We start from the raw sequence: 25,593 nt of genomic DNA, 5'->3' as shown, positions 1-25,593 counted from the left end.
TCATAGTGAGTAGAAAGAGCTTGTGTAGGTCACGCTGCATAATCCCTGTTCACATCTTTAAAAAAAGACAGACATATTTAGATACTGGAAATATTTTCTGGTATAAATGGATTGAAGCAACTAAGCTGTAGCTACTAAGCAGCTGGTGGCATCCATCATGTTTGCCAGAAGTGCACCCTGAGTCTGAGTGGCCTTTCAGTCACAGTGGCTGCCATCACTTTGTCAGTGTGAGGGAATCCACTGAAGTCACTTCTCTGCTGACTGAGAATATGCACGCTGAAACAGCTATATTTAGATTTACAATCTCTGACAGTGCTTTATTTACAGAAGCTCTTCATAACCTAAAATTAAACATTGGCCCCCCTGGGACTATAAACCGCTGATCAAAGATGTGAAGAGTCATGTTGAAAGGAGGACTTATGAGGGTTTGAGTTGCCATGGAAACATTAAAGTAAATAAAATTGCTTTAAGGTTTGACAACGTTAATTATCTTGTCTCTTAAATATACTTAGAAATGAACATTCATGTCTACTAAAGAGATATATTTAGAACATGATTTCACATTTATATAAATCCTTTTGATTAATCTTATTTATTAAAGGTTTCTGTAAAGGCTAAAATCTCAAAGTTCCTTCCAGCTGGAGTTTATCTCAGACAAACTTCCCCCCTGCCTGACATGACTCCATTGGACACCTTTGTTTACTTCTGCGACATGGTGACGTCACTATGTAATACTTGCCTTTTTATTGGCTAGCACTCCAACACATTGTAAGTAATAGGATAAATACGAACGAATGAAGGAAGTCAGCATACATTTAGGGCTGTACCAAATAGTTTGATTCATAACCTTGCAATTTAAATTATAAATCAAAATTAGAATGCAGTCTTCTTGTTCATCCATTGTGGTATTTCTGCAGAGTCACATAATAAAGATTATTAGTCCAGCAGTGGCTCAGTAAGTAGGGGCATGGACGGGGAATCGTAGGGTCACTGGTTCAAGTCCCTGAACAGACTTGAAATATGGAAAGTGGACTGCTACTTGGAGAGGTCCCAGTTAACCTCCTAGGCCCTGCTGTGGTGCCCTTGAGCAAGGCACCAGACACCTCCAATCCCCCCTCCCCATTGCTCCCCGGGCGCTGCACAATAGCTGCCCACTGCTCCTAGTACTAGGATGGGTTAAATGCAGAGGACACATTTCACTGTGTGTGCTCTGCTGAGGGTTTCATCCTCCGATTCTATGCTGCAGTAATATTGGTAGTATAATACTATCTGCAGAATTAGATTCCAGTGGTGGCGGCGTAGGATTGTTTTAGACTGCCCATAACATACCAAAAGTAATTTCTAAAAATAAACATTCATTGAACAAATAGTAATGCAATCATTTCCAAAACTCATAACGTGCTTTTATCAAATTAAACACTCAGCTTCAATCAATGTTTGTGTTTTGACTGCTCTCCCATGTTTGACAAAGAAAGGCAGGCACGGACGAGTTATTTCAACACAAAAAGTTGATTTAATCAAAAAAGGTGAACTCGCTTAGTCAGATAAATCGCTTTATTCAAAGTGTTCATGGAAAAATAACATTCAGTACAGCCCTACTGTAAAACAATTTTTGAAAGGTCATATTTCTCTCGGTATGTGAATAACTGCCTAGAGTGGGGACTCGTATTTGCAGCTGTCAGGGACATTCCCAAGGTCTGAATGGTTGAGTACAACTCTTTTAGCATAATTGTATGTTATTTTCATTTTTAGTTGCATTCTGAATATCTCCTCTGGAAATGATCTTTATTTGTTTCCCTTTGAATTTCATAAACTTTGCAGAAAATGGGAACAGTGAAGATTTCCTAGAAGATGAAATATGATTTTAGCCACTGATTTGAGGTCTGTACACTACAGTATCAGCCTGCTTACATAATATACAGACAGAAACCAGAAGTTCAGCTGCACTTATCATTGGGTCCTCAATAAATAACAAACACTGAAGAAATAGCTGCCCCTCGCATAATGAGAAAGACTCTTGAGGCTATGTAAACTAATTCAGCGTATATCTTAATGAAGGTTGCAGCGATTCATAATGTAGCTTCATAATGTCAATTTTTGTAGTATTTTTAATGGCCGGATAAATTCCCCGCACCTTCAGGGCTACTGTCAGCCCAGTGACATTGAAGAAGGCTGACTGTTGGGTCTCAGCACTGGGAACCTTTTCTGTAATAGGTAACCGGGTTGAGGGGAGGGGGGTCTCTTTCACTATTTAGTGGCCTGTCACTAGCAAAGATTCATGGACATTGAAGTTAATATATACTGTCGTTGTTTTTATAGCGCATGTTGAAAACGGAAATAAGAAAATAAGAGAGCTTAGAGATTGAGAGATAGAGTCCCACCTGTTAACCTATCAAGCACAATGTGTTGGAGCACGAGCAAATATAAGCGTGGGTGTTACACAGTGATGTCACTATGTTAGGGTAAAGTAAACAAAGGTTCCAATCCAGGAGTTTAAGCCAGAGAGGGAATGTGTGGGTGAGAAACTCCCTCTGGTGTGAATTTGGCATTGTAGTCTTTGCAGACCATTTAGATGCACTAAAACCTATGTCACACACAGGAAAGGGAAAACCCAAGCATACACAGGGCATCATAGGGCCCCTTTAAGCAGAGTCACTATGATTTTTGTTACTTATTCATGTAGAAGGAAAACTGCTCCGTAAAGTTGAGATTTACAGAAGCGGACAGTCATTTTAGCTTGAAATGATTGACATACTGCTCACCACTTATTCCACAGCTGTTTTCTCTCCAAAAATGTAAGATTGATGTGTGTGGGCATATGACAGATTGCAGAGCCACTCAGTCAAGAGCTGTCAGTTGGCAAAGAGGTGAGCTAAACAAGCAGGCCTGCCTCTGCCTGTTAAGTTGGTTGGATTTTTTTTGATTTAACAGTCTGATGTCCAAATGTACAGAATTAAAAAAAACATCTGTGTTGCAGAGAAACGAGTATTTCAAACTTTTGACTATTCAACTAAAACTCTCAACCACAGGCAAACCCTTGCTACATCGCGGCCTGAAGCATGTGAAAGATGACTTGATTGTTGTTTGAGGTGGCGGAAAAATAATTGATTACACGAAAGAACAGGGAACAGAATGCAATCATTATCAGGTCTCATTGTCTGTCCTTGAGCACTGATGTGAAAACACGTTCAGGTTTAAAAAACAGTTTTGGTCAAAATGAATCACATTCTGCCAATAGTTTCTAGATGTTGAAGTGTAGCTTTGAAAATGGAGGTGAGAACACTGCGTACTGTATTGTACTGTATTGTACTGTACTGTACTGTACTGTACTGTACGTGGTTGCAGGTATTTTGCATTTTTACGGAATTCTTGTTGTAAGTCACCATTCTTGTTTACAGTAATAACAGTGGTATGAATCTTTGGCATCACATTCACAACAAGAAAGCAAAAAAAGCACATTACATCCAATTCGACACCAATTTTTTCTCCCAAACATTTTATGTCAGTATGCTGTATGGTATATGTTGGTGGCAAATTTGGATTATTTTTCATAGGTTTAACCACCCCTTTGTTGGGGGGGGCATGGTAGGTGTCATATTGCACCATTATACCTCTTTGAAAATAGGACCATCTACTGTTTGCCTTCCAAGTCTGTAAACAATGTCTGACTCACCACAATATTGGAATGATTCCTGTGATGCTCAGTAGGCTGTCTTTCAACTGCATTGAAGCCAGTGATGAAGCCACTGAGAACTGTGTTGACAATGGGAATGTTTTTTCCAAGAGATTTTTTGGGTTATCTTCTCAGGAATTAACAGCAGAAGAAAAATTCCAATTCATTTCATGCAGCAGTAGAAATTCATCTCAACCTTTCTTCGCCCACTTCTGTCCAAGTTAATTGTATATATACATTGGAAGTGTTAATCAGCACAGTTCAGTAAAGCCCTATTTGTATCTGCATAAATGAGATTCTGAGCCTGAACGAGAGAGCGGAAGCAAGAGGCTTTGCAGCATTGATCATACTAATAGAAGGATTTCTGCAGCGCAAAGATTACTAAGAATAAAGCAGAGGATGCACGTCATGTAGACCGAAATGTTCGTATTTTTTGGCAATCAAGTCTGGAACAAGAGGAATGCAAAATTGGACAGCAGGTACTTACGAACATGACCCTCTTGGGAATGTGGTCTGACTCAACGAGAGGATTCTTGTAGAGCCAAAGCTCCTCTGGTTGAATCACTCTCTCAAAGGGCTCCAGAAATTCTGTAAATCTGTAGCAGGGAACAAAAGCACACAGATCAGTAACTCATTCTTTGGGCATTTATGTTTTCACATAGAGCAGAATGCCATGTACCCTATTGAGATATTACTTTCTGATTATGCTCAAAAGTAGAGAAGGTACTTGTTTCTTCCCAAAGATAAACATATCTGTGGCTATGAAAGAACTGGGACTTCACCCGGAATCACCTCCACTGAAGAGCTCTGCTGTCTCACACTTCTACAGAGTGGAAACAAATTAGCATGCTCCTGCTTCCTCCAGCACTCCCCAGCCACCGAGTGATCTGTCAGACACGACCTTGTTCTCCATCGTCTCAACAAAGTCTTTTTCTTTCTGCTTTCTAAAACAATTCAATAGGCGTTTGGGTTGTGAGATTATGTACCTCCTAGGGCCATAGAGAGCTCTACATATTTGAAACACTAAGCAAAGCAGGAAAAGGATTATTCAAACTAAAGGGTGGCTGGGATATCGTCTTTTTTAATATATCCATCTTTGGGGAATTTTGGTATTCAGATAGAGGAATTATAAAGGTATTAAAAGTGTTATAGAAGAATTCTGAAGGTTTATATACAGCACCTCACTAACCCTGTCTCGTACAAAGTTTTGTTCAAATTCAAGTTAATTTCTTTTTAATTACCTTTCAGGGGATACATTTTCTCATGGACTAGTGTCATAGTTTTAAATATGCGGAACAGGCTGAAAACTGAAAGAAAACATAACAAAACAAAAATATTGGTTAAAGTTAAGGCAATAAAAAAACCATCATGGTAGATTTATAATGAGTCTGATTGTGACTTAAATTGAGATTTGGACTTTAAATTAAATATGCAGGGGCTCTGTGGTAGACTGTACGTCTACCAATCTGAATGTTGGTTGTTAGATTCCCAGGCCCAACATGTCAATGTAAGCTAGAGACCTATCCTTAACTTTCTTCTATGTTATGGCCAACGCTGTGTGAATGTGGGTCTCCCTGAGCAGGTGGCATCTTCTTTGTATGAATGTGTGTGTATGTATGGGAGAATGCTGACTTGTATAAGTAAAAGACTGAGAAAATGCTACTGTAGGTAAATGCAGTCCATTTACCATTTGCCCGTCCTGAATTCGGTACATTCATTACAAAAACGTACAGCCTTGAATCAGTTATTCTATTTATTAAGAGTAATGGCAAATTTAGTAGTAGTAAGATAAATCATTAGAGTGATGGATAAATGGTTGAAATAGATCAAAGTAATAGATACATGTTCTATATGTGTGTGTGCATGTAAATGGTATTAAATGGTATTGAAAATCCCAAAGTTCTCTCCAGAGGGAGTTTCTCTCCCACACACACGCCTTTAAGTTGTAAAACAATTTTTGGGTCCAGCAGTGCATTTGTTAGATATACTGCATCAGTTTATTGGAAATAGAGATTAAGTAGTCCTCTCCAAAACTGTATGCCCTTCAGCAAGGCGTTTATCCCTCATCTGCTCCAGTAGAGCTGCACAGTGGCCAGCGGCAGAAGTGTGAGGATATGCTGGCTGCTGTGCGTCTTCTCAGTCTGAATATCACAGTGGAAATGAGAAGGATGCCATTTACTAAAAGACACATGCATCTTGTGAAAACCATTTCTAGATAAAATGGAATCCTGCAGAGCAAATTGTCTTATTCTTCCTCTCCTCAGGAAATCAATTATACATTTTAATCTCTCTGAAAGACAAGCAGCTTATTACGCTGTGTGGAAAGTCTATTTGTTGGTCTGATAACTGCGTGTCATGATGTTTTGCGAGAGAACAGTAACCTAATCAGTACTTGCTCATTTTACACCTTGCTGAGCATGTGTGCATGAATCACTTCAGCCGTATTACATTTACTGCTATGTGGCGCACAAAAATGTATGTGCTAATGACACACAATATGCTTCATGAATTACTCCCATTTTCCCAGCATGCCTTTTTTCAGACAAGGAATGTTATTTTAGTCCCCAGAAATACAAAAAAAAAGTAGCGAGATACAGTAGGGCTTTGACAGCTAGCCCCCCCCTCCAACTCTTCTGGACACACACAGTGTTCTCAAGTCATTACATAGAGCAGCGGTTTAACTGTCACTCTGCGAGGCTTATCGTGCATTCAACCCCTGACGTCTTAATGAGTTTGAGAAACACTCTGCCCGAAGGTACAGAGATAACATTCTTCTGCACAATATTTGTTCTCTCATGAGAATGTGGAAAGCATGCAAGTTGCTGCTGTGGGGAAATTATCATTTACATTTCAAAAAGGGGACATTGTATAAGGTAATAGAGTTGAAGTCCTGAATACTTCAGGAATCTGAAATCTTACCCTGTTTTGAAGTTATTGATACAATGTTGTTTTCTCTGAAACATACTATGTACATGTTTGGGGATAATTTCATGGTTGTTAGGGGTTCCTCTGGAACTGTCATTGTACATTGTGTCAAGGAACTTAGCATTTCTAGCATTAGTCTCAGGTGAGGGGCCAGACAAATGGTTCTAGGGAAGGAGGACCTATCAGCGAGTGCCTTGTGGCCGGTCTTGCCGCAGAGGCTGGTCGGAGCATAGCCTGAAATAGACCTATACTTACCGACATCTTCTTTAAATCCCAAACCATAATCTTTTACAAAGACCTCATTACAAAGCAGTTCTTTATAGCTGCAACCATAATTCTGGGAAAAATAACTTTATCTAAAATATAAGAAACATCTTTTGGGTTGGGTTGGATTATTCTTTAAACAGGAGGACTCATAACTTCAATGATAAGCATACCCTGGATGGATAACATCATTCAGAACTGTTCATTATTGTAAAAACCTTAGAAGGTAAAGAACACCTGGAATTTCACTTTGGCACTCTATTTTCAAATATCTCTGTGTTCACTGGGGATCCTCACTTTCATAGGCTCAAAATTGTAATTTCTTTTCTACAAGTGAAATAATATTCAACCTACATTTAGAGAATGGAGTATCCAATCTTCCCCAACAAATAAATACTGCTCTCAAAGGACTTCCCTTGACTCAAGTTTTTCTTGCCTCATTTTCTTTTTTCTAACCATAAACTTTATTAAAAGAAAGACTCCAATATGTTTTAGGTGCAGTTTGAGGACCCCAGGCTCCAAGTGTCAAACACAGTATGAATTAATCAAGGTTTCATCCACGATTGCATGTATTGAAGATATTTGTGGAAATTAAAGTTTCTCTTTTGTAATTTACATGCTGAGATGAAAGCAGTATGTGCACACTTTATTTACAGGCTGGTGACTGAGGATACATGTTATTTGAGTAAGGAAGGACGATAGGAATTACATTCACATTGGTGGAGCTAATGTCAACGCTTTTTAGGGGTAATGACATTCACAGCATGTGCCTTGAGTAATCTTGCTGGGAAACAATTGTTAGCATGGTTTAAAGAGAGAGATGGAAAGGGTGCAAAGTGGTGGTGGTGGGCTGCATTAAACTAACTCAGGATTGGCAGATTTAGACAGATGGAACGTCGTAACAACAAAGTGTCATTTGTGGCTAATTTCTCATTACATTTGCACATCTTTCCCTTTGTATTTCCAAGCTTAAAAGCCTTTCAACACTTCCTGTAGATGACCATGAGAGCAGGAGCTATAGAGAACTGAAAAGATAGGGAAATAAAGAAGTAGAGAGATTAAACCATGTTGAAAGTGTTTCTAAAGGGCAACTAAAAGAAATGTAAAAAAAAACAGATGTTTGTTCTGCAAAAGCTGACTCAGCATTGTTCTAATGAGACCCAAGGCCCTCTGACACAATCTCTGGCCTGAATGGATGAGCTCTCTAAGTGCCCATAAACACGGGGCGCACAAAAAAGCCCTGAACTCAGCACCGCCTGCTGGCTGCCTGGGGAGCAACTCATTTTGTTATCTTTGTTTAGACCAAACATCACTGAGCCAGGCTGGCCTTCTATAGAGGCCAACACATTATAGATCTGACAACGTAGAGGGTCCTAGGGTGATTATGGGAAGTTTTCAAGAGAACCACTGATGGCAAAACTCAAGATTTAGAGTTGTGGCAAGCTTCATTATTTTTTGAAAATTATTTAATTGTATATCACATGCATTCTCATCAATTTTAATAAAGAGAATACTCAAACGTCTCTTCAGTCTGGGCTCGAAATCTTTTAATCTTTACATCAAATCATTTATAACCTCTAAGGAAACTTTTGAGCCTTTTGCCTCTTCCCTGTTCCCTTCATTAAAACTCCATTTCTCATCACCACTTCCTATCCAACTCTGCACAGCCATGGCCAAGGACACAAAACAATATCCAGAACACTAGAAGCAGCTAATTTGAAAACTCTAAATTCTGTGGGCAGAATCTGTGACTATTGCGAAAAACACATCCTTTGCCGTGCCACCATGACAGAAAGCAAAAAAATTCCTCCTTAATTAGTTAGAAACGCTGTGAATCAAGGATGCATAAAGAAGAGTGGAAAAGCTAAATTGGAATAATTTCAGGCATGCCCCAATTTTCATAAAAAGTTTGAATGTAATCTAAGTTTGAAAGTGTCTTTGTGTTTTCCTGCCTTTCACAGATATGCCAAACAGAAGCTGTTTTAAAAAAATATTGATCGCATTATATCTCCTAGCAGAGGCTGACTAAACAACGAGAGCTCCTATTAGGCTGCACTCACACAGAGAATGTATGGGCAGGAGGCCAGCTCTCAGTTAACGCTGTATTGCTCACTTAGCAGACAGAGCATGGGACCCTCACCTCTCAAGAGAAATATCAGGGAGCTGTGTCAATGTCCAACGAAACACAGGAGCGCAGCCTGAGAGAGAGCGAGGTGTTTGTACCGATCTAAGGTTAAGCCATTTTCCTCAGCTTGTTGTCTTCCTGCGCTGTTCAGGTATAAGCGCTGCAGTTCCTCATGCAATAGTCACATTAAAACCATGCAGAGAATAGTGCTGCAGGAAAGAGTTGTATTACCCAAAAATTAGTAGGCGTCAAGATTTGTCTGTTTGTCTGGGTTTTATTTTGAAAAATGTGCACTCCCCTAGTCATGTCTGCTTCTACTTCCTGTCTCTGTGCTCCTGTTTGATTACCTGATTGTGTTCACCTGGTGCTCCTGTGTTTTTCCTCCCTCCCCACCTGTGTCTTTTCTTTGTGATCACTGTTCTTGTATTTAAGTTCTGTTCGTCCTTCAGTTGTTGTGAGATCCCCATCAAATGTGGATGTGTTCCGTAGGGAGAGAGTTCTGATCAGTTTGGCCTTGAAATAAAGGTATTTTCAGTTAAACCCTGTGTACTTCCTGCATTTGGATCCTGCCTGATTCGCTCACCCTGACAGAATGCTTTTTTATTGCACTTCCTGCTTCCTCATTTCCGAGTCAATGAGGGTTTTTTTTATGGATTTTAAGTGAGCTGATAACACAAGCTGAAGAAATGTGATATTTTGCTATCCAACAAATACATATCATTAAATAAGACAAATTAATTTGGAAGCTTTTACGCTTTATAAAAAATGCAGTTACTGAGATGTAGCTAAATGACAAGCCTAATCGTCAAAATGGCAAACATTAGTCTAGCTTTAGCTTAGGTGGTGAAGTCATCTGATGCTTGTTTGTTATTACACCATAATATTGTATCTGGTTGTCCCAAGCTTTTTTTCCAAGGTGAATTAAACCATTGGCATGCCCACATGAGCAATTTGGGGTTCAGCACATTGGAGGACACCTTGACCCATGTACTGCAGGAACTAGGGATTAAGCCACTGAAGTCCCTGAGCCACCGTTGTCAGACTTAAATTTAGATTTGTACTTATATGGCAATTAACGCTATGAAAGCCATGGAAATGGTGCTCCTTGGAGAAGATTATCCTGCTGAACAAAACGTGTAAGTACCATAAAATGTGTTTGCCGCATTGACTGTAAAAATAATGGACAAACCCTCAGTGACGTCACCCATAGGTTTCTGAAGAGCTCAAATGAAGCTCAAATGGCCGCCATCTTGTCAGTGCCTGACTCCGCCTGCTCCCGGATAATCCATAAATGGTTAAAGGGTTGGGTTGTGAGTGAAACTGGGGCGGGGCGAATGAAGCCTGGCTGCTGGAACACGCCCACCTACCTCGAGGTTACCAAGCTAGCTAGAAATTAGGCTACCGGTATATGCTAACCTGAACTGTAACTCGCAGCACTCACCAGATGTTGACATTTTCCTCCGGCTTAATACGTTTCTTGGGGTAAGTTAACCTGACACTATACAACAATACTTCAAACATGTATTTATTTATATGTTATGATGGTAAAGAAAAACTAGATTTGCTGACATTTTGTCAATGTTACTGTGAATATATCACGTTTAAGAACACCAAACACCAGTAATGTTAACGTTTACTTAATGCATGCACATATAACGTTAAAAAACAATTAGGAAATCAATTAAAGCGAGTTCATATATAATACACTTCAATAAAACATTTCACTCACCGAAAAAAACGAACCACAGAATCCTTGGATGGTCTGTTAGCACAATTAACTGCATAGCAAGACATGTTATCTCTCAGAATTTCGTATTAAAATACTCAGAAAAGCCTAACACGACCGATAGGTCAAGTTCAACGATTTAGAGAGCTGAGTGGATGAGGTGACAGCTATCCCATGCGGCTAACCTTAATATAACAACCCCAGCTGTCACTCAAATCGGCCACGCCCCTAATTATGCAGAACTTTATGGCTTAATATCTTTTGAACTGGATTTTTTAATGAAAATTCACCCCCCTCACAGTTGTCATGAACGCGGAAACTAGCTATACAGAGAAAACCGTTTTTTGAACCAGGCTGTAAACTTTCTGCTCCAAAGTTAGACATTTTAACATGGGGTTCTATGGGGATTTGCTCTGTTTTGCAGCCAGGCCACGCGGCCATTCGAGGATCTGCAGGTTTTTGGCACTTCCTTATGGGCTTCATTTTGGAGACTCGGAAGTTGCCCCTTGGGTTTGCCGCAAAGTCCTACAATAATTCATAATCCAATGGAAAAATACCATTGGCTTTTTGACTTCCATTTCAGTCACCAGACGTACGTTAAGGCTGTTACACTACATTTTTCCATTCACATTTGATTTCAATTGCACTCTGAGGTGCACATTTTGGAATCTAGGAGGTAGGTGTTTTGTGAAGGTGCTGAGGAGGGAAAAGAATTGAAGCTGACCATCTGCCAGATCTGGGACATAATATGAAATGACTTCTCCCTCCACATCAGAGCTGGGCTATCATCACTGCCTTTCTTGATCTGATGGCACCCACATTACTCTAGTCATATGGCATGGAGCTATAAAAAAAACTGACTTATGAGATTTACAAGCTATAAAATGAGAGGATGTGTGGAGCCCTGAGGGAAATTCCCACCCGTCTCTGTTCAGTGCATCTTCCAGTTCATTTACCACTGGTACATTCCCATTTCTTACACACTTTCCAATCCAACTGGAGAATTAAACCAGCTAATAAAGCTAAATGGACAGTGGTGAGTGTTTGAGAGCTAGGGCTTTGAATGCTTTATATTTTAAAAGGAGTATTGGTTGAAATGTTAGAAGAGATTCAAGCAGGAATAATAAAAGACATAAAGAGAGAGAATGATGGAGCTGACTGGCTCACTGATTCCTGGCTTAGTGTTGTCCCGGTGGTGGATAGCAGCCTGTCTCTGTGGACAAATCAGCAGCATACTGTTTGGACGGCCACTCAACACATCTTAGCGGAGGAATTTGGTTGTTGCTTTCAAGTTGTTCAGTAATTGATGTGCTTTTTCAAAGAGTTTGCGTGTAGACTGTTTTGCTGAGAATTGTCATCATCTATCTTTAAATGAGGGACAAATACAACTGTCTGGTGTTAGATGTGCGATGTAATAAATCTGATCATAATCTGATATTAATTTAAAAAAGTTTAAATGAAGGTCTTTAGGAAACATAACAACACAAAAAAAGAACAAAGGACCAAGGCACACTACTGGCAAAGACTTGAAAGGCATTATCAAAATGCTATTTCATGGTCAATTTCTCAAAACACTGACAATGCTTGTGCCTGTTAGGATAAAGATGGGTAACAACCCACACATAGCGACACAAACAAAAGCAGACCGAGGCTGTTTGTGCAGCTAGGCGTGGGTTCTAGCCATCTGATTAAAGGCTTTTTAGCTTTTTCAAGAAAAGTTACTTGGACCTTTGAAGAAGAACTAGAGAACCATGTCTGCCATTAGGAGAAAAACCCAAGAAAAATAACCTAATGGGATATTATTAAAAGGAGATTTTGGAGATATAGGGACTTTTTGTGTCCTTTTTCTCCCTGAGAGTTAGATGCAAGAATCTTGCATTTGTGTGATCAAGTTAGGGCTAGCTGGCTTAAAGAAAGGGACAGATGGAACCAGCTAGCTTGATCCAAAGGCCACAATAAAGCTCACTTACCAACATGTTAAATACAGTGGAGTGGAGTGGAGTGGTATCTTCTTAACTAACAAGAAAGTGAATAAACATAATGATCCCAAATAATCCTGCATTCCCTTTGATACATTATGTGTTTTTTTGGAAATCTCTTTGAAAATGAACAGCTACATTACGAGAGTACCTGATGTATGACACCTGTGTCAGAAACAAATCTTACCCAAGTATATTAGGCATATATTGATGGATACCTTTCACAATGCACTTCATCTTTTTCAGGTTTGTGCATCCAAGAAAATATGCTGCCACAATATTTTAAACTGCAAAAGACATACTCTTAATGATTCGTGTATAGGAGTCACAGTATGTAAGCAGTGGTTTATCTCAAATCCACGGCATACACTTTGAAGGAAAAAGTAGAGCACAGGTTTTCCCTAAACTTCAGTTTCTTACTACATAGAATATTTTTAGAAATCCTGCATTTGCTATTCAAGCAAAATTAAACTCCTCCAGCACGCCTGGCTCATGATAAATACAACCGGGAGTCAGTTATTTAATAAAACGCTGCTGCTGTTGCAATTCGATTAAAGGTGGGTCACAGCGGAGATAGAGGGAAGCTGACTGACAGACCGAGGATACATCCTTGATTTAATTATGACGCTTTATTCTATTCATTATTGGACCCGTAGACCAAAGCCCACTGCTGCTGCTTTGACAACTAATGTGTGCTTATGTGTAATTGTAGAGAGCCTGGGGTTAACTGTGCCTTTTAAATGACATTGTTAATCAGGCTAGCAACAATCTGGTAGATTCAAAATAATTCCACAAAAAGGGGACATTTGAGGCAGCTTTTTTTGGCCTGAAGGGGGCCACACAGCAGTGTAATGTGTGGAAACAGAAGGTATTAAGACTGGAGGTGAGTTTTTTTCAGTGGGGTATGGCAATATGGTCAGATCTTTTGGAGCTGCTGCATTGTGCCTCTATGGAGAAACATATCACTTTCTTTACAGCCTATAGAAGCCTACAGAAAAAGAAACAGATGAGTAAATTAAATTGTTAGCCATTAAATAAAGTCAAACACCTACCCTCATCATTTAATATTCTCATCTGAATTCCCCACATAGCAAACTGCCTAGATAATCATATTCGATTAGCATAATTATTGGGAAGTGTTCACGAAAACACACAATTTCCTGCAGGTTTGTTATGCTGCACTCTGCTCGGCAAGTCAGAATTCTGCGAGTACAATAAATGTCACATTCTCCTTTCTGTTTGTGTTAGTGTATACAGTCAGGGCCTCTTTCATACGTGTCAGGAATGCACAGTCACGGTGCTGTCATGCAGGAGGAGGGTAGAAGGGAGATGCTGAGTGACACTCAGCTAGCTCTGGCCTCCCTGGAGCTATCCCTTTTCCAGTTGACTAAAGGGGAGAAGAAAAAAGAAAACACCATCCTTTGCTTGCCACGCAAAATAAATGCTCCTGGCAAAAAAACATAGGGTCATTTTAATTTGAATTACCCATTCAGAATGGATGATTCAAGACGCTGTGTTAAAGAGGCAAAAATATAATGAGAAAACAAACGACGGCTGACTCGATCCGAGCCCCGGAGACACTTAGAGAAAGGTCAGGAGCCCGATTTTGAGACAGGTATTAGGAAATGCAGCGGTGTGAAGCTGGCAGAACATGGCCACAGGGACACAGAGGGATTAGGGAATCAAGGAAGCATGGTGCTGGCGGAGAGATAAGTCTCTACCCCACAGCAGGGAAGAAAGCTTCCGATCCACCACACATAGATGATTTGCCAGCAGCCTTTGCAAATGCTCCACAGGTCCAAAGGCTTATATTCATGGATCTTGCTGAGTTAATGCATGACTTTACCGGCCCATTGGAGCCGGCTCATCAGATTTTGGCGAGCTTTGCATCTCTTTTGTACTGTAAAATGACGTGTCACCCTCTGATGCTTCTATATAGTACTATACTGCGCAGGAGCTGTTCTCTAATGAAGTGCTGCAGTTACATTTTCTGGTGTACTGGACTCTCCTTTTGCATCTACATGAACTTCATCCATTATTTTCCCATTTTTTCCCACTATGACTGATGAGATCAATTAATGTGATCAATGTTCATCATCTAACCCTCTGACAAAAAGAGAAGAAGATGTATTTACAAAACTATTGCTTTAGAGTGGAAGTCTCAAGGATCTTCTTTAAAAAAAAAAAATTCTGTTAGTCATTATCTATCCACAAAGGAAGTAACACACTGGTCTGAATCTATGAATCCATTTCCCAAGCTGCCCAGAAACGCCTTGAATCCAGAAGCAGTTTTATGGACATCACTTAAGTACTGGAGACCACTCCAACTGATGCGAGCACTACTGAATGGCAGAACCAGTGGAACAGCCTTGGTAGCCATACATCACAATGGATGGAGAGAGGTCTCGACCAACCTTTGGCTGTCTGGAAAACAATAAACTGCCTGTGAGTTGGTGAAGGATATTGCAAGTCTACCCTGAAGAAATGGAAAAAACAACAACTTCCGATGTGTGGCGAATCAGAAACAATTGTGCACATCATGAAATGCAGCCAAGCCCAACAATGTACCAGAGATGGTCTGGACAAACCAAATGCAGCTACGCTCGCCTGCACCAACCGCTGGAAAGACGTTTTTATGTAGAAGATGGCTGGATCTATAGCCCACTTAAGTACTGCAATATTTTTTATATTTGCAATTTTACAAACTTGTTGTCTGTGGCCTCTTCCAAGAAAAGAAATCTGTTTACAGATTTCATTGTTTACATAACAAAATTGGAAGTATGCACACACTTCTGATTTTAAAGCTCAAGTTTTTCAAAATAAAACCCCTCTTACTATGAATTGAAGTGTCAGTAGGAAAGTGGTTTCCACAACACATGTCGTTTGTTTTGGGAACATTTCAATCAAAGCTACCCATTATTGGGAAATTGGATTCCCATTCTATTCAAGTGATTTGAAAGGGGCTCCTCTAGAAGGAAGGCTAATTTTGACAAACTGGCTACAATACTTGATTTCTATTATTGATGATTTATTTTAACACTCAGACACAGCAGAGTGTTGCCCACATATATATACTCTCTCTGGGGGGGAGGCAGGGCCGGCGACGAAAACGGTGCCAAAGAGGGGGCCGGAGGCCACGGCAGGGGAACTCTGGGGGACGGGCCGGAGTGCGACAGAGGCCGCGGCTGGGACACTTTGGGGTCGGGCAGGAGGGTGGCGGAGGCTGCGGCGGGTACACTCAGAGGGCCGGGCAGGAGAGCGGTGAGACGCCTCTGGCGGACGTACAGGAGGACGGAGAGACGCCCCTGGAGGACGGCGAGACGCCTCTGGAGGTCGAGCTTGAGGACGACGAGTCGCCTCTGGAGGAAGGGCCTTAGGGCGGCGGACCCCTCGATGGGATCCCTCTGGAGGACGGGCAGGAGGCTGGCGTAGGCAGCGGTGGGACCCCCCTTGAAGGCAGCCGCTCCGGAGGACCTGGAGCAGGAGGAAGCGGGACCCCCATCCGAACAGGGGACGGCGGGAACCCCAAAAGTGAAGGAACAGGTTTTGGCGGGACCCCCATCGGAACAGGTGATGGTGGGACCCCCAACAGAACAGAAGCTGTTGTTGGCGGGCCCCCCGGCAAAACAGGGGATGGCGGGAACCCCAACAGTGAAGGAACAGGTGTTCGCGGGACCCCCATTGGAACAGGTGATGGTGGGACCCCAAACGGACAAGGAACAGGTCTTGGCTGGACCCCCATCGGAACAGGTCTAGGCGGGACCCCCATCGGAACAGGACATGATGTCGGCTGGACCCCCGGCAGAACAGGTCTCCACGGGAACCCCAACAGGACAGGGGCAGGTGTTGGCGGGACCCCCATCGGAATTTGTTACGGCAGGACCCCAAACGGTGCAGAACATGATGCAGGCTGGACCCCCGGCAGAACAGGTCTCCACGGGACCCCAAACGGGACGTGAGCAGGTGTTGGAAGGACCCCATCGGAACAGGGGAAGGCGGGACCCCCCAACGAAGCAGGAATAGGCGAGACTGGAGTCGACTGGACAGGTGAGGCCGAAGTCGACCGGACCGGAGAGGCTGGGGTCGACAGGGCCGCCGACAGGGCAGGAGGGGATTGAGTGGGCCGGGCCGAGTACAGGACCGGAGTTGTTGGAGTGGGCTGGTCTGCATCTGGAAGCATGGCGGCCTGGAAAGGTATTTTGGGCCAGGAGAAGGCCTGGAAACGTCAGGGAGGCCGGGGCAAGGGCAGCGTAGCATTCCGCCGTTCCCACACAAGCCTCCGAAGCGTCTCCAGTCAGGCCAGGAGCTGGAACAGGTGCCAGAGCTGCAGGCGGAGGTACAATAGCGTCTATGGGGACTAGCTGTTGTACCATGGTGGCCAGCCGCTGCACCAGGACGTTGAGGTCAGCCAGTGCATGTACCTGGGTTGAGGTTGCCTGGTGGGATATCATGACCTCTTGTCTTGGAATGGCATCCTCGACTGATTCTGCTGGGTCCATTTTTTGATCACGTCGTACTGTCAGGATTGGGGAAAGGACCCAGGTGCAGAAGCAATAGAGGAAGCAGGGGTTCAAACGTAAGAAAGGGCGAGCTTTTATTTATAAAAAAAGCTGTTAACAAAACTGCAGACAAAAGGTAAAACGAAGGAAAAGTATCAAATTAAAACACGGACAAACCAGTGGAAGAGGGAGGGCTGAAAAAGGGAGATCCAAAAGGGTTCAGGGAACAGGCAAATGACGACGACGTGACAAAGAACACAAAGGAAAGGCCAGGCTAAATACAGAGGAGGGTAATCACAAGACAAGAAACAGCTGGGAAGGGGGAGATGAAACACAGCACAATGAGCACAATCAGACAGGAGGGAAACTAAAGACAGGAAGTGACAAAACAAGACACATTTCAAAATAAAACAGTAAACTAAAAATACAGCAACTGAAATCCTAAAAAGAACATTATTAGCAATGCTTTTTTCAGCTATACTAGCCCCAGTGCTCTGCTGCAATCTTTATGCAAACCACAGTTTCTGAAGGGTGAATACACATAGAAATGATGTATTTATGAGTTCACCTTGAACTGTTTAAAACTACAGGTCAAATCTGAGTTTCTCTAGAATCGCTTGCTTTGACATTGATGATCAAAACATAAAAACAGGCAAGCGCGCTGAATAACTGACCATCTCTGTCGTTGCCTCAAAGTTAAGGAAAATGTCCCAGAAAAGCACCTTGTGTTTCAAATCTCAGCACTTGGGCTAGTGTGTGTTGGTGCTTTTGCTTGTGTGACAAGTTTATGAAGTTAGACATGAGGGTAACTTTGTTTGGAGTATCAGAGATAAAGACAGAGGAAGGGGAAGAAGATTAACACGCAGACAGCCTGATCACTCATGCTGGCAGTGATGTCGGACACAGATATGCGACTGGGACACAAGCCTGACATTTATCAGAGTTGACATGCTTGTTTTTTATCCGAACAAATGTCAAAGTTGACAGCAGCGGGGGAGAGGGTTCAGCCTTGTGCTTTTATTTTTCTTTGAAGCCAGGGTTAACGTATATACTTTCATCAACAGCATTTGCGGAGTGCTGGTCATTAGCAACATCAGGAGCCAGAGTGCACTAATAGATACCAACGGACACAAAAACATACACACAAACATTAAAGCATGCAATCATTGTCTGCTTTTCACAAACAGACAGTGATGCTATGCTTGTATGGATCTATATTCACTCAAAAAACATCTGTTGACACATCTCTTGATCTGTCACATTCCATTTCTTTCCCTCAGGCCCTCAAACTTAAAAAAGTCCCATTGCTACGACTTGAAATATTATGCTTCAATATGATGTATTCCTTGTTATTTTTTTGGGTCTCAATCATTTTTATCTGGGAGGAGTTTCAATAGTATTCTATGCAGGAAATGACACTTTGTCAAATTGATTTGTTTTTCCTTAGGAAGGTGATGTTATTTTAGAAGCCCTAAGGGATTTGCTTGTTTCACCTGCAAGAAAATGTTATTACGTACCCTTCTTAAAGCCACATGAGCAAATACTTAGGATAAATAGAAATACTCCCATTGCATATGGCAATAGAGATGTAAGGATGAATCCCAGTTAAAGCCCTGAACAGTGCAGGTGTTTACTTTTACGCTGGGATTTGTAGCCCCCTTTAATTGACTCTTATGTCAATCATATGATGCAGATTATTGTCTCCTATTGGGAAAACATGTGCTGGAAATGACGCACGATGATGGTTAAATAGAAAAAGGATTGACCTTATATCCTTGGCTTTCAACGATCTGAAATTAGTTTAGGGGTTTTCCAACTGCGAGGGGTCGCAGAATGGATGCAGGGAGAGAAAATTAGATAGAGGTAGTGTGCACGGTGAAAGACACAGCATGCCAGTTTTCTAGAAACAATTACAATTAAGTTATCATACTTAAGCACGCTGATCTGGTCTGTTATCAATTAAGTCAGCAGTCGCAGCAGCAGCAGTGATTGCAGAAGCAGGTGAGTACTCTGAAACACTTAGCGCCTGATTGCCCTAATTTGAATCAACACTGTATTGAAACTCCTTCTAACAGTCCTTAGTCCATAAAATGTGAACATACATTTTAAAGGGGACATATCATGCCAATATTTGGGTTTAAATTGTTACTGATAGTTCAGAGTCTAACCCGCCTTCCAACAGCTCTAACCACTGAGCTATCCAGCAGCCCATATTTTTGGTTTCTTCTAGAACATGTTAACATGCTTTATTTTTCAAGTAACACTTAATTTATATCGTACTGACGCTGAACACACCTACATTCACACTTTGTCTGACACTCAGTCAGAAACTATCAAGCCCCCCATGAAAGCCCAAACTGGTGTGAAAAATGTGGCAAAATATTGCAAAGGTAAAACTAAAGACATGTCTGCAAATACTCAATACATTATATTTGTATTATCTACAAGTGACAGAAACAGCGAAGCCAAATCTGATTGGCTGACTGGGTTGTCATTATGTAGAGTTGATAGGCGCTACAGATACCAATGTACAAGGTCGGACAAGTATGTTTTCATAAAAAAATAAAAGACGTGCAATTGAAATCATTATCAGCTCAAATAAACTGCTGATAGAAAAAACCCAGAACCTCATCAGTTTAACTTTTTCTTAAGTATCAAATAACCAAGGGGTAGTTGTCTGAAAATCTGTGGAAACATTTAAATCAGGAACTATCTAGTTCCATTTGATTCTATAGTAGAGTGTCTACTGTATATCTTAAAGTCTGTGTACAACCACATAGGTTATTCAGATATTCTTTCTATGTGGACCTTGGCTCAGGTTGCAGGGGCAGAACTACCCAGAAGTAACATTAGGTCACTGAACTCCAAGCACTAATAAGGACGATCAACAGCAAGTCAACAAACAGAGAGGGAGGTGTCAATCATACCTCCCTGTACACAAGCAAAGTGTTAAGAAGTGCTTGAATCAAACATAATAGATCAATAAGAAGTGTGAGGATTCATTTGGGTATGCATGGCAGGAACAGTATCTTACTGGTTTAAAAGCTGCATTGCAGTAAATGAAATACTAATATCAACTGTAAATGGCTCCTTGGTCATCATATTGTATTCTTTACACTTTGTTTGAAAGTCTGCTTGTACACGCTGCCTCCAACATATGAAAGGAATGGAGTCATTATAAGAATTTGGGGTTTGCCAACTTATATCAGAGCTGTTATAAAGTTTGGTTCCAGCTGCTCAATATGTTCTTCCTGCGGCTGTCAAGACCAAATCTGTGGGTGTTGCCATAATGAGCTGAGGCATTTGGAGGGTATTGTCTTCAAACTAGTCAATAACACCTACTGTATGTTAGTTCCGAGCTTCAGCAAAACTTTAAAAGCGGATATAAATGAAATGGACACAAAACCCATTGGCTGTTTACCTTAAAGTTATAAAAGTTTATGAGACATGTCTCAACTTCTCTGTTACAGTTGGCCATAACCCATGGGCTGTGTGCGGTTCACCTTGCTATGGCTAAAAAGAACCTGTCACTCTGCAGCGCATCGTCTGAAAGAAACCACAGAGTACACATCAAGGAAAGAGACTGATCTGACAGCAACACCCAGGGGCCTAAGAGGGACAAAAACACACACACACACACACACACACACACACACACACACACACACACACACACACACACACACACACAGAGATACAGTAGAGGAGAGGGGCTTTTTGTTATGAGACTTGGGCGTAGGGACCGCTGCATGTATGAGTGTGTTGGAGAAAGACTCTTTCATCTCCTCAGCCCCTCTTCTGTCTTTGTACACGTAAAAATATGAATCTGAAAATAACAGTAATGAAGCAGATCTAAGAAAATACCTGAGCAAAGGGGAAATACAGGGAGGAAGTGACAAAGTGAGAAGGTGAGAGAGATGGAGAAGGGATATGAATAGAAATATAATGATGGGAAGAAGTGTTAGAAAGGTACGGGGATCTTTCTCTCACCCCTGAAAGGAAGAGTCACTTCCAACACTCCATCCACACCTCTGAGGTCTACACGCTCCCTCAGCTTTACCTCCACCAGCTGAGCAGCAGCCATGGTTCAAATATTTCATCATCTACAATACTAATAGGGAGATTTTCAACATTGTCTTGGAGTTGGTAGAAGTGTTATCTACATTTTCTTAATGATTTCTGACGTGATTTTCATTTTTAACATAAAAAATCTGCACTTCTCACTGGGTTATTATAAAGTGATATTTAACAGAACACCTCACAGCGGTAAGAACTTTTTCAAAAGGATCAGCTGTGTAAAATCTAACTACCAGCTCAATTCCAGCATATCATATTCCAGCTGGATTTGTCAATTAGGAAATGCCTACCAGCATAAGCACAATCCTCACTATGACTGCAGTCTTAATGACTGGATTTTCTTCATTAAATGCCCCCCTCTAAACACGGTAGCTTCTTATTCATTTTCCTAATTTCACTTTGTAATGAGAGCTGAGAATTCAGTCAGATTGGGGATGGAGGCTGCAACAAATTGTGAGAAAATATTAATCCTGTGTCACTAATGACTACACCATTAATGACAGAAAAAGTAGTGAAGAATGGATGAAATAGTAAACGAAATACGTCAATGTTTAAATAGGATGTTATAACAAAAGAAAAATGTTGCTAAAGTGTCTGCTTTGATTTTTTTCATGTTGACCTGAATCTGTCTATTGTCCACACGTCTTGTCTTGTTCTCGCTGGGAAAATAAACTTTGTTAAGATACACCTGGGTAAAACAAATGCAGTCTTCATCAGCTGTACCAATAATAGGATTACTGTATGTACTACCAACTAGTTGCAACAAGACAAGCCATGGTGATAGTAGTTGTACTTTTGGAACTTTGAGGTACTTTTAATTTCCTGAGATTTTTTCTGTTTCAAGCTTCACTATACTTCTATTGCGTACATTTCTGAAGGACAAGTGATACTTTTTACTTCATAAAATGTATTTAATAGACATAATTCCTACTGATTTTGCATTTTCATATTAAAACACAACATATAATTATCACCTGAGTACTAAAAAAGCAATGTATAAATGTGTTGGCTCCACCAACTGCAACATAAGATGTAATTCACTGAAATGGGACATTTTTCACGAAGAAAACGTCTACTGCAATGGTATAATCTTGAAGACATTTCTGTTTGCCTTAATTTGGTGGCATTTTCGGGTTATAAACTATAATTTTAGGTCTCTTTTTTTGCTACTTTCCCAGGCACAGACATTCAGTTTAAAATGTTGTAAATGTGAGGGCTTCCATTACTTAGCCACAGCCTAAATCGCCATTTTGTTAGCTCATTTAGCGATAAGTAATGACCTAATTACCTTAACTAAAATCCTCAAAATAATTAGTTTATGTACATTTGAACTCTAAATGAGTATTTCCTAACTACCGTATTGCCTCTTTTACTTTCCTCCCCCGCCTAATACAAGTCCACCATGCTAACAGCTTCGTGAAGTTGTCCTTAGGCACAGCGTTGCTTTAAACTACATTCTAATGTCAGCATGCAATGCTCACAATGACAATGTTAACATGGCAATTTTTAGCATTTTACCATGTTCACCATCTTAGTTTAGCATGTTATCAAATGTTCATAGGCAATTAGTAGTAATCATACAAAGTAGTAATGATGAAACGTTAAAAGGGACGCTTCTAACCCATCGTTTGTCTGCCTCCTGCACATTTGTATCATCTAATGGACAATTCAACCCAAGGCGGATATTTGCAAAAACTGTTTTCCTTTAAGAAGAAAAAGGACATACGGAGAGAAACTGACTGATGTGATGCCCACGGAGGGATAAAGAGATGGGGTTGGATAAATGACAACGCGGCCAGCGAGACATAATGAGCTGATCAAACGATTGTGGAGAATGAAATGCCAGAGTAGCTCAGAGCGGAGACAGTCCTGGCTGCTAGGGAGTCGCTGGTCTTGCTGTGATAGTCAGCTGTCTTTCATTGGAATAATGGTTAGTTGTGACGCAACACCTCCAGAGTTTGCTGATCCACATTATCCTGCTGCTTAACACCAACAGCTCCATTTTGTCCATCAATCTCTTTCCCAATGCCTTTTCTGTTTCATCCATCTATCCGCCACTTTTCTTTGGTCAAAGACTTCTCGGATTCTGAATTCTCCTTGGTCACTAATTCAAGTCCTTTTAAAACTTTGTACTTCTGGTTTATTTCCCATCTTTGTGTGTTCCGCTAGTGCTTTCACCTGTACTTGTCAAATTATCTTTCTTTTGTTTGGTTTAATTGGATGTCCCTGAATAGACTGTGACTTCTCAAAAGCTGCTCCTTCAAGAACTAAGTACCGTAATTAACCAGGAGGTAGATTTCACATAATCAAAACAACAATGGGTGCTCTCTCTCTCTCTCTGTCTGCGCCATTTCAAAGGTCAATAATTGAACATTCCTTGGGGTCACACTCCTTTCAGTTCTCGTTTTCTCTCACTCTCTGGTCAATTTGTTTCAAATCCAATCGCTAAGTGTTTCCACGTCCGTCCACCCTGCAGTTGTCATGAACTTTACCTTCATCTCCAAGGTAATGAGATAGGATGACCAGTGATTAAGTGCTTCAGATGTCGGCTGCCAGAATATACAAACACAGCAAGAGAATAAACTGTACTAATCAGGCAGGCAGTGAAAAGTACACCAACAGCCGATTACCATAGATAGTGATGCACATTCTTGAAAAGTCATTTCTAAACTGATTGGAGAGACACAAAAACAAAGTCAAAGGTGTTTTTTTATGTCAGAAATAGAGCAACACAGTTAGTCATCGGTCGTCTTTCTCATTACCTGATGAACATACTGTAATTCCATTACTTACATGTCTTTTTTGGTCAAGCTGCCTCTGAGAAAAACATGTTTTCTGATTGCTAAATGTACAACTCTATTCCTTCAGCTCTTTGTCACTGCTCACTGCACAGCTATCATAAAATCAGCTTGTGAGAGCTTGTTTGCATGGAGATTTTGCCCATGGGAAACGCAGTTGGGACTAAACATGTGAGATAAAATAAAAAGCTAAAAGCTTCAGGGCTGAACTGAGCAGCACCTATTTTGGGGGATTATGGGGATTAATATTGAAACATCTTCAAAGTGGTATTCATTCTAATTTCTCAGAGGAGTTTTGGAAGAATGTATCAGAATATTTTTGTGGAAGTACATTACCACAAAAAAAACCCTTTTCAGATTTGAAGATTTTAAACCCAACTGTTTGATTTCTTGCAGCAATTTTAAATGTTGTAATGCATGCTGCATAGTTTTGATTGGTATTGCCATTCAAATGCAGAAATCACATCTCTAAACACAGACGCAAATGAAACTGAAGGCAAGAGTTTGGTATTGAAAAGATTCTGGTTTTAGTTTGTAGTCTGTGTGTGTTTGAGCAGGCTTTGGTTGAACGCAGGTATGGAATGGAGAGAAAAGAGGCAAAACCCCTTTCGCTGAAATGCAATCTGGGAGGCTATTTGCCTCAATCTCCGTGAGCCAATCATACTGCATCACTGCCTCTCTCAGCTGTCTTCTGCAAAATCGATGCAACTTCCTAAACCCCATTCAACCCCAGTTTTCCACATTCTATCCAAATCCTCATCATCTCCACCATCACCATAAATGATAGGCCTCCATCGGGGGGATTGTGCCTGTACTACTCATGGCATCATTATAATGATGGGTCTAATTGCCAAAGACTCTTCAGTCTATCCTGGATTCGAACTGTTAGATGAATAACTCTACTTTGCCCTATTGTGTGGAATATTTGTAACATGTGAAGCATGAAATTAGATCCATTTTGGCATATTTATTTTCAAAAACATGAATTGTTGGACTGCACTGTGAATGCACATACTAGTTGCTCCTCTGTTAGATTTCTGACAAATTAGTTTATCACACTATAAAACAACATTTGCTGTTTTAACGATAGCCAGGGGTGTTGCATAGCAGCCAAGACTGAAATCTTAAGGATTTTATAATTAATCCAATTACCATAACAGAAATAACCGTAACATTCTCAAAGATTAGAAATGCTCTTTTTGGTTCATATCAACTACAGAGACAATGTGTCCTGATGACACTATAACCAATCCTTTACAATGAGAGCCTTAGAGCCTACATTCTCACCATACAAGCTAAACAATCCTCTTATACTTAAACAGTCAAGAGCCTGACATTCTGCCCTTTCCCAACATCTCACAAAGCTTACTGAGTCTTGCCAAGCCTCTGGGCTGTATCCCAGCACTGCTTCTAAGCCCTCTAATAAGTGGAGAGGAGGATGTGCAGTGAGCCCAACTCTAGTGATGTTTTAGAGTGCAAGCTGTTAACCTCAGGTGACGATAAATATGTTGTTATCCCTACAATTCC

The 25,593-nt window shown here is 41.0% G+C and overlaps 1 protein-coding gene across 1 annotated transcript in view; it reads right to left on the bottom strand.

The window, feature by feature from the left end:
- Positions 1 to 25,593, bottom strand: part of plpp4 (phospholipid phosphatase 4) — a 49,150-nt gene that overhangs the window by 19,726 nt on the left and 3,831 nt on the right. The window contains exon 2 of the mRNA XM_063875115.1: positions 4,161 to 4,269. Coding sequence (XP_063731185.1) covers positions 4,161 to 4,269 — 109 coding nt within the window. The remainder of the gene's footprint in view (positions 1 to 4,160; positions 4,270 to 25,593) is intronic.

The sequence above is a fragment of the Eleginops maclovinus genome, chromosome 22 (assembly GCF_036324505.1).
Source record: "Eleginops maclovinus isolate JMC-PN-2008 ecotype Puerto Natales chromosome 22, JC_Emac_rtc_rv5, whole genome shotgun sequence".
NCBI lineage: Eukaryota > Metazoa > Chordata > Actinopteri > Perciformes > Eleginopidae > Eleginops > Eleginops maclovinus.
This window is presented reverse-complemented; position numbering and strand designations above follow the sequence as displayed.